This window comes from Petaurus breviceps, unplaced genomic scaffold, assembly GCF_028583685.1.
Source record: "Petaurus breviceps papuanus isolate PSGF00001 unplaced genomic scaffold, PetGlider_PUasm1.0 175, whole genome shotgun sequence".
In the NCBI taxonomy this organism is placed as follows: domain Eukaryota; kingdom Metazoa; phylum Chordata; class Mammalia; order Diprotodontia; family Petauridae; genus Petaurus; species Petaurus breviceps.
Genome location: NW_027185764.1, coordinates 94,816 through 105,621, shown reverse-complemented (window position 1 = coordinate 105,621; position 10,806 = coordinate 94,816). Strand labels below are relative to the sequence as shown.

At 37.8% G+C, this 10,806-nt stretch overlaps 1 protein-coding gene across 1 annotated transcript in view; it reads left to right on the top strand.

Moving 5' to 3' along the window:
• LOC138158550 (aldehyde dehydrogenase 1A1-like) overlaps window positions 1–10,806 on the top strand; it is a 45,731-nt gene that overhangs the window by 19,052 nt on the left and 15,873 nt on the right. Inside the window, exons 7-9 of the mRNA XM_069084599.1 lie at window positions 1,236–1,349; window positions 4,515–4,617; window positions 7,150–7,334. Coding sequence (XP_068940700.1) covers window positions 1,236–1,349; window positions 4,515–4,617; window positions 7,150–7,334 — 402 coding nt within the window. The remainder of the gene's footprint in view (window positions 1–1,235; window positions 1,350–4,514; window positions 4,618–7,149; window positions 7,335–10,806) is intronic.

Sequence of the window (10,806 nt, the reverse complement as noted above, 5' to 3'; positions counted from 1 at the left end):
ATAGATAGATAGATAGATAGATAGATAGATAGATAGATAGATAGATAAAAAGGTATATGTACATATCATTGATAAGTCACTCCCCTGCGTGGTTACTATCATCTCTTCCCCATCCCTTTTTGATAAAGAAAGTGAAGAAACAGAAAACATTTTATCTTCAGAAGTCACCAAGGATTTTGCCAAGATGAATGAATGAATGAAATCATAGTTGAGGGAACAATGGTTTTATCTCCTCCCCCTCTTCCTTTATTTTAAGAAACATTAACCCCTGAAAAACATATCATCCCGTGGTCAATCTGAATTTTCCTCATAAAGATACTTCTCCAAGAATACAACAGATAATGAAAATAAAGCTAATGGATTAAGAGTTTCCTACTTGGTATAGTTATCTTCTATAATTAGATTATGAAACTCTTACCAAATTCACATTTCCTTCCTGAGTTTGATGGTTCATGGCAAAAGTATATTCAATTACTTAGGGCTAATAGTCTTGGCATACTGCTGTAGGGTAGGGTATCATGGTTCTGTTCTTCCATCCATTTGGTATATCCCTCACTGATGAATAAATATTTCACTAGTTTAAAAAGAAGATGAAGGTGCTCAGCAACATGAGCCAATGGGTAAAATTAGGAACTCTCCAGACCAGACCTGTGCATAATAATACTAATTCCCTACCATATGTGGAACACTTTATGGTTTTCAAAGGACTTTTACATGTTTTTCCTCTTGTAAAATTAGAAACTCATGATCATCTGGATTTCCATGCATCTAAACACTACCACAGTTAAGTATGGAAGCTGCTTCTGAGTAATGCAGCCCTCAAAATATAGCGAATAAAATATATGGGGTGGGGATGGGGAAAAAAGATGATAAAGACATTTTGAAGTGATTTTTCTCTGCATGGTTAAGAACTAAAGATAGAAAGCAAAGTGTCATGGAAGAGAGAGTGAGGCCTGAGTCCAAATCCTGATTCAGAAACTTACTAGCTATGTGACCCTGGGCAAGTCATTGAACCTCTCTCTCTCTCTTTCCTCCTCTGTAAAATAGGAATGATAATGGCTAATATCTTGCAGAGTTGTGAGAATCTAATGAATCTAATCTAATTTCCAGTATTTGCAAAACTTAAAAGTGCTTTATTATGATGATGATCATGAAGATTATAAGCAAGGTGTTTTTCTATTTCTAGTAGTTTTCAATCCTTCTCTAGGATTAATTTGTGACTATCACTCCTTTAGGCAGGATTTCCTCCAGGAGTAGTGAATATCGTGCCAGGTTATGGACCCACAGCTGGAGCAGCCATTTCCTCTCACATGGATATAGATAAGGTGGCCTTCACAGGGTCCACAGAGGTAAGTCAAGTTAGATATTAAGGCATTCCCAATGGCTAGTTCATGTAGTTACATATAAGTTGCATTCTTATCTAATTCTTTCAAATATGGTTCAGGAAAAGGGAATTTAGAGAAAGAGAGAGCTTTCTTTCTGAAGAGAGCAGTCTTCAATTCAATAAATTTATTAAATACCTTCTTTTTGCAAGGCATTGTAGGCCCGAGAGAATGTAAGCCCCCTGAGGGTAAGGGGATGTACATCTCCTTGACTTTTTATAGTGTCTAGCACAAAGATTAATGAAAAGTAGACATTTAATAAATGTTACTTAACTGAATGATAGATGGAGATACCAATACTTCCCCTCCTAACCCCCACCAGACTGTCCTTTATTATATATGTAATAGATCGAAATGAGCTTGAATTCCATCTCATCAGCTGATAGGTAGGGAAGGCCAAGATGGGATCCATACATAGCTGTGAATGAGTCACACATATAGATAGATAAGAGCTGACTTACACCAAATTTGTTTGCAAGTAAGACAAAGTCATGGTTGTGAACTGGGTGTTTATGCATAGGGCTATAATATAATGTAATGATGGATACTGTGATGGAAACATAAATCAGCCTTGGCAGTTTTAAATGATTGCTCTCTATTTGGGATATTATTTCATCAGATCCATGCTGAGTGGTATGTCGGGTCTAATAAAGTCTTACATGCGTATGGTGCTTTACAAAGTACTTTATTTGTTACAACAGCCCTGTGAAGAATAGCACAGACCTTGGAGTCTGAAAATTTGGAGTCAAGTTCAGATTATGTCATGAAGTAAATTCAGCAAATCACAACCTCTCTGTGTCTCAGTTTTTTCCTCTGTATAATAAAAGTATTGGACTAAATAAACTTTAAGGGCCATTTCTATTCCAATAGCCTGTAAGTTGGGTAGCACAAGTGTATTTGATACCCATCTATATCTAATACAGTAATGTGTCCATTTTAAGAGTTTTTTAATTATAATAGCAATTCTGATCTCCCATTATGCTCCTTTAAAACATCATTCTACCTATGTCTTTTGTAAAAGCTTTTTATTTCAAAGCTTTATGCTACCTTGGGCAAGTCACTTAACCCCAATTGCCCTGTCTTCCCTCCTCCAAAAAGACAAAAAAAAAAAACTGTGCTATTTATTCATCACACCGACTAGATGCTAAAATAATAGGACCTGATATTTACATAATACATGTAAAGTTCATGCCATGCTTTACATAAATTATCTCAGTTCATCCTCACAGATATCCTGTGAGGTAACTGCTACAGGCATTTTTTTCCCCCTGTTTTACACAGGGAGGAAACTGAGACTTGGAAGAGTTGAGTATATTGTTACCTCAGACAGTAGAAATATAGGCAAAGACCAGCTAACATAGCAGCATCGGGGGATGTCTCCTATTTGACCAGGTTACACATGTGAACATCTAGAATGGAGGCCAATAGTGGGATGGTTTTCTGAATCACATACATTAAACAAAGTTGTACTCTTTATGTTTCATTCACTTTTCTAACAACTATTACCTAGTCAATTGAATATCATTTGAGGTTCAGAAATGTACCATTAATTCTAGTTTAAATTATGTATACTAAAATGTTATGAACTAGGAGAGGGTTTTGATTTCTTAGCAACCACTGTTTACCAAAATTAGTCCATTGGGAATGGAAAGGGAAAGAAGGAAAGATGTAACTTAGAGGAATGAAAATTATTTGTCTTTTTAAGTAAGAAATGTGTGTACTGAATAGGAAAGTTGGGATGGGAGATTTCAGATAGGCTCCATACTAAGAAAAGCCTATTTCTAGATTCACTTGAACACAGTTGAATTAAAACACTAAACTAACTTTAATGTAACTAATAAAAACAAAGATTCAAATATTTTATTGTATTTCATGGCAGCAGTCAAGTCACTTGCTTTGGTGGATCCATGATCTAATAGTTATAGGTGGTTGCTTGATTTGTATAAATCACAATCCCTCTCTGCCTTCTTATTTTGTATAACTCCTGTCCATTTTTACCGCAGGCGATCTGACAAAGCACTGAAGGACTTTGATTTATTAGCCTGATCACCTCATTTTCTGATCACATGTGACCTCAGTTTTTTCTTTCATACCTCCAGGATAATCACTGTTGGTGATGTTCTGTAGCTTATATATATGCGCCTCATGGCTTTCAGTTGTTCTTGGGACTATTTGGAATTATAAATCCTTTTGAAAATGTTGATGATACATAGAGAGACTTTTCTAGGAGCAAAATAATTGAGATTGCTCAAAGCACTATGCAGTTTTCCAAAAGCAATCCAGCCTGATCTCCTTCAGTGCAATTCTAGGCTTAATTTATTGCCCATCTACAGTGATTGTTGTAGTTATAAGTGTGGTCAGACTTATTTGACAGGCTACTCATTCAGCTGTATGACATAATGTGGGCAACATACACTTTAGGTTTCCAATATTGCTGGACAATTACTATAGAAAATAAAAACGAGGACTTCGTTAACATACATTCATTTTTTCCTGTTAGTTGAATTAAAATAAAAATGTGTTGCTTAAATACTCTTTTGCAGCATCAATTGGCATTTATGAGCTTTCTGTATTTTTACACCAAATTTGAATTTGGAAAACAACTTGCTAAATATTAACCATTGTAATAGAAACTACTTGTTAATGATGTTGTACAACAAGATAAAATACAGACAAACTTGGAGGCAAGCAAAAGGCATCTCCAAAGGGTGTGTAGGTGGCACAGTGAGCAAGAAAGCCAGCCCCAGAGTCAGAAGGACCCGGGATTGGTTCCAGCCTCAAATACTTAACACCCACACAAAATAACTGGCTGTATAACCTTGGGCAAATTACTTAACCCCAATTGCTTAAAAAAAAGGCATCTCCAATTACTTCCTTCCATTTTACACCCTACTATGTGTTATGTGGTTGTGAGCCCAAAGAATAAAAGAGATGATGAAATTATACAATTTTCAAATTGGGAAAGTTGAAGACATTTAGTCTAGTTTACCATCTGAGTAAATACAAAAGAACAAGCCATTTAAGTGAGGAAACATCACGAGATATCCAGGACTTAGAAATCCAAGAGCCATGAAGGAGAACCAACTAATTCTCCCTATCGGGAACCGACTTCTTCTGTGTGTTCTCTTTCAGGTTGGCAAGCTGATTAAGGAGGCTGCTGGGAAGAGCAACCTGAAGAGGGTTTCACTGGAGCTGGGAGGAAAGAGCCCTTGCATTGTATTTGCTGATGCTGACAGTTAGTACAATCAATATTTTGATATTTCTTTTACTTTAGCCATGTCTCTGGGCAGTCTTTGACCAGTATTCTAGCTAAATTATTTCTAGCTAGTTCACTGGGGTGAAGGGTTTTCTTTTTCCAAGACAATAAAATTTTCTACTCCTTGATCCATTCTATGTACAGAGTGCTTTGGTCCGAAGGATACAAAAGACAAAAAACATAAACATTTTATCCATTCAAGGGACTTACATTCTACTTGTGTCTCTGTAAGAATAAAAACAACAAAAATTCCACATTTTTTATTTGTGGAAGATAATCAACAGATCCAAACCAAAGGTCTTATAAACCTTATAAAACCAGCAGGAAGACTCTAAGTTCACATGTAAAGGACACATGGCCCTTTCACTTGTAGAACTATATCATCTGGGGCAGCCAGGTGGTGCAGTGAGTAAGAGCGCTGGCCCCAGCATCGGGAGACCCGGGATCAGTTCCGGCCTCAGATGCTTGGCACCCACACAAAATAACTGGCCATGTAACCTTGAGCAAGTTACTTAACCCCAATTGCTTAAAGAAAAAAAGAACTATATCATCTGCTTCCTGATGTTTTACCTGTATAACTCTTTAGATGACACTGCCCTATTGTATTCTCTGTACCGCCTGAGAGATACTTTTTAAAAGTCTTTTTCCCCAAAATTAATTTGGAGGAACTTTAAGAAAGAGAGAAAATTCCACCCAAGTTAAAGAAAATGGCACATGTAGGCTGTGTTAAAAGGGTAATGATGATGATGGAGACGACCATAACAACAAACAGTAATAATAACAACAACCGGAATGTATTTAACACTTTAAGGTTTGAAAAGTGATTTACAAATATCTTATTTGATTGTCATAACAACCTTGGGAGGTAGGTGATATGATTTATCTCCATTTCACCCTTGAGGAATCAATCTGAGCTTAAGTGGCATGCCCAAGGTCACACGGCAAATAGACATCGGAAGCTAGATTTGAACTAAGGTATTCTTGACTTTAAGCTTAGGACCCTTTCCACAATGCCATTTAGTGTTCTTTCAGTTATCAAAGTTGTCAAAACTGAACACTCTCTAGAAAGCAGCATCTTTTGAGCCAGGAAAAAGTGGATCTTGGCAATATGCAAAGGTTAAAAAAATAGACATAACTACAAAGCTAAGCTTCCAGGAAAATAATACATTAAGAAAGACTCTAACGTCTTCTAGTATAGAATGAAGATAAATGCAACTTTTTAATCTGTATACAATTATCTCAACAATTCATGAGAAGGTGGGTTTTTTAAGAGTGTGGACCCACTTTTTAAAATAATATTTTTCCCCAATTACATGTAAAAACAATTGTTATATTCTGTTCTTTTTTTTTAATTTTGAGTTCCAAATCCTTTCATATCCTCTCCTTCCTGAGACAGTAAGCAATTTGGTATAGTTTATACATGTGCAATCATGTAAAACATTTCCATATTAGTCATTTTGTGAAAGAAAAATTCCACATTAAGTCATTTGTGAAAGAAAACTCTAAGAGGAGAGAGAGAGAGAAGAGGGAGAGAGGGAGGGAGAGAGAGAGAGAGAGAGAGAGAGAGAGAGAGAGAGAGAGAGAGAGAGAGAGAGAGAGAGAGAGAGAGAAGGAAAGAAACAGAAAGAAAGGGAAAAGGAAAAAAGAAAATAGTATGTTTTGGCCCGTGTTCAGACCAGTTCTTTCTCTGGAGTCAGGAAGCATTTTTTCATTATGAGTCCTTTGGGATTGTCTTGAGTTGTTGTATTGCTGAGAATAGTGGAGTCATTTACAATTCGTCCTATAATATTGCTGTTACTATGTACACTGTTCTTCTGTTTTGCTCACTTCACTCTATATCAATTCGTGTTAAGTCTTTCCAGGTTTTCCTAAAAGTGTCTTGCTTATCATTTTTTATAGCACAATTATTTTCCATTACAATCATATACCACAACTTGTTCAGCCGTTCCCCAGTTGATGGATAACCCTTCAATTTCCAATTCTTTGCCACCACAAAAGAGCTAGTATAAATTTCCTTGTACAAATAGGCACTTCCCCATTCCCCACTTTTTAAAAATCTCTGTTTGATACAGACCTACTGGTGGTATTGCTTGGTCAAAAGGTATGCAGAACTTTGTAGCCCTTTGGGCACAATGTGGACCTACTTTTTGAAGCATTGTGTAAGTTCCTTTCTGGGGATCAAGATCAAAAAGATTGCAAGTGAAAAAGGAAACTTTAGATTCCACTCCAGTTGTCCCTTTTACTGTTGCCAGAGAGCAATTACCGGAGTCTTTTCAAAGTGACATTTTGATGCTTCCTAACATTGGAGACTTGTACAGTCATTTCAAGTTTCCCTCCACCATCCAGTTTTAATGCAGTCTCCAAAACAAATATTCAGGGACAATGAAGTCCAAAGGGACTATCTACTATTTATTTTAAGAGTTAAAAGATGACTTCTTTTTCTCTTGGCAAAAAAAAAAAAATCATTTGGAAATGTTTATTTTGACTAACCTGGTGATGTTTCCTTTACAGTGGATAATGCGGTAGAATTTGCACATCAGGGTGTATTCTTTCACCAAGGCCAGTGCTGCACGGCTGCATCAAGACTTTTTGTGGAAGAGCCCATTTACAATGAGTTTGTTCAGAGGAGCGTAGAGCGGGCCAAGAAATACACACTGGGGGATCCTCTGAAACCAGGAATACAGCAAGGCCCTCAGGTTGGTAAATGAAAGAATGCACATGATAGGAAACAGATCAATAGAGAGAAGGGAGTTTGTCTCTATTTCCTTTCTCTGGATCCAGAATGAAATGAGAATGATGTTGGCCTTGCTTGTTTTCCTGGGCAAGACTGGGACAGATTGGAAAGAGGTGCACAGCCAGGATTTCCCAATTTGGGGCAGGAAACAAAACTTCTTCCCACGTTGTTTAAGCCTAACGACTGAAACTAATCAAGGGAAAAAAATTGGAATTAAGAATGAGAACATTTTTGTTAAAAAACAACACAAAACTCCAAACCCACTGGGTGAATTAACCATTACTTCTTACCCTTCACATAATTTTTGCCTCCTGCATTCATTTCTCTTACAAAATGAAAGCTGTACTTTCTGTAATCCTCTGTCCTTCCTCAACAACATTCTCTAGGTAGATGACAAAGTGGTTAAGAGCTCTGGACTGCGGTCAGGAAGCCCTGATTTGAAATCTCCCCTCAGATACCATGTGACCACAGGCAAGGCTCTCAGCCTGTTTCCTCATCTGTAAAATGGGAATCATAATAACACCTACTTACACGAGATCAACTGAAAAAAAAACCACAATGAGTCCTAGGCAGACTTTAATGAAATACTATTATTGTTATTATTTCTCTCATTCTCTCAGAGTGTGTACTGAGGCATGCATTTGCACACCTTCTCCTCTATATGACTTCACATGGAGATCTCAGCAGCCCATTTGGATTGATTTATTTTCTCCATGCTTCTGATTCTCAGTTCTACTTATCCACCCCTAACGTCCCTCCTAACCACCAGGCTCACATCTCCAGCTAAATGTTATACTTCTCAAACTGGATGTTCCTTAGACATCTTAAACTCATCAAGTCCAAAACTGAATTAATTTTCTTACACGCCCCACCATTTGTTCCTTTTCGAAATTTTTCTGTTACTCTCTAGGGCACCACAATCCTCTTGGTGACCCAGACTCACAATCTAGGCATCATCCTCAACCTCTCACTCTCATCTCCCATATTCAATTTATTGTTAAATCCTGTTAATTTTACCTTCTAACATCTCTCCTATATACTCCCTTCTCTTCTCCAACACTGCTGCCACCCTGGTACAGGCCCTCATTACCTCATGCCTGGACTACTGCAATCCCCTGTTGGCTTTCCTCCCTGCCTCAAGTCTCTCCTGACTCCTGTCCATCCTCTGCTCATCTCAAAAAATAATCTTTCTAATATTCAGATTTGATCATATCACCGCCACCACCATTACCCCTGTATTCAATAAGCCGCAATGGTGCCCTACTGCTTCCAGGATCAAATATAAAATCCTACATTTGGCATTCAAGGCCATTCACAACCTGGACACTTTCAACTTTTCCAGTCTTTTTGCATGTTACTCCCCTCCCACATTATCTGCATTCCTGTAACTCTAGCCTTTCTTTTGCTATTCCTCAAATGGGATGTTTCATCTGGCTGTTCCCCATGCCTGGAATACTCTCCCTCCTCATTTCTACCTCCAGACTTCTCTACAAGAAGCCTTTCCTGCTATCCTTAGTGCTGGTGCCTGCTCTCTGTTCATTATGTCTAATTTCTCCCATCTGTGTCTTGTTATTGGGGAGTTATATCCCTAATACTGAGCACATAAGGGCCCCCTAAATACTAATTGATTATTTTTACCCTACAGTCACTCTCATTGGTTGGCTCTATTTACCACCCCATTTAGTATGGGTATGACCTAAGCATTCTTATTTATCACAGCAAATAGGTTTATACTTCTGTGTTAAAATTGTATCTTGTTCTGACCACTGTGCCCTCCTTCCTCCCCCAGCTTCTAATTGGTATAGTAAGTAAAGCTTATAAGTAGCCAGTGTAAAGTATTATGAGCAGGAAATAAGATTGCAGAAGGGATAAAGCATCCCAAAGATCAAAGCAGCATAATTAACAGATGATATCATACATTAAACAAATACCACATCCTGGTGACAGGGGCTTAATCTGGGAAGTCATCTAGGCTTTTTTGTTAGGTCCTTGTGCTCCTATCATATGAAAAATCTCAGCTAAGTTCGTGACTCCAGTAAGATCAAATTGTACTGATAACTGTGAGCTGATGTGCACAGGTTAATAAGCAAACCCCAAGGGAGTATGGATAAGAATCTGTTCCCACAAAAATGAGACCTCCAAATCCTGCCCCCAGAACTCTCTTCCATTTTCATCTGAAGTCAAACAAGCATTTTATTGGAAATGTCTAAGGATGCAGTATTATGCGAGGCAATATGAAATATAAAAGACACATAGAAGAAGACAAGGGATTGAATATTTATATATTACCTCCCATATGCCAGATACTGTGCTAAGTCTGACCCCTCCCTCATTCTACTTTTTAGAAACCTGAGTACCTTACCCAAGGTCACACAAGTATTAAGTGGCAGAGATGAGATTTAAACTCATCTTCTGACTCCAAATCCGGTGTTCTCTTTTTCCTGTCCTCAAGAAATAAATGGAACTTTTGGTCTAGTTCAGAAAAGAGAGGGATTGATGTGGGCTGTGATTTTCAGGCATATCTAACTCTTGGTGACTCCATTTAGGGTTTTCTTGGCAGGGTTGCTGGAGTGGTTTGCCATTTCCTTCCCCAGCTCATTTTTACAGATGAGGAACTGAAGCAAATGGGATTAAGTGATTTCCCTAAAGTCACACACTTAGGCCAGATTTGAATTTGCGAATTTGAATTCAGTCTTTCTGACTTCAGGAGCAGCGCTGTATCTACTCTATCGCCTAGCTACCTGTGGGCCATGATAGCTCTATTCAAATATTCTTAGACTATTTGAACTTAGCCTTTCAATTTGGATAGACACAGATGCACAAGAAACTATTTCAGGCGAGAGGAATAGTATGGATGTTAACAAAAAGGTGGCAAATGGATTATTGTCCTTAAGGGTCAGTAAAGACACTAGGCTTAGAGGAGTAGGGGGTGTACATATGGGAAGTGGTGAAAAGTAGTCATGCAAATATAAGAAAAAGTCCTGTAAATAGATCAAGATCTGATTAGGAATGGATTTGTAAGTCAGGACAAAGAGTTTCAGTTGGATGACATAGGCTTTAAAGATTTCATAAAATTATATTTTATGAAAACTAGGTTTGCAAGTTTCTTATATGGAAGATTTGTTGGAGAAGAAAAAGTCTGAAGTCAGAAGGATCATAGGGAGGAAAAGACATTTTAGAAGATAATAACATGGAACAAGATGGAATATGTAGGGAGAAAAGAAGGAACCGTCAAAGATGTCACAAATTTTTCCAGCCTGGAAGCTTAAAAGAATGATGATACCAATGCAAGAAATTGTGAAGGAGAGCCAGTCTAAGGAATGGAGGAAGAAAAAGGTGGTATCACTTTAGAAAAAGGATCTGATTCTCATTTCTGCCCCTTGGTACCTGCATGAGCTTGGATCTGCCATCTAAACTCTGGGCCTCAGTTATCT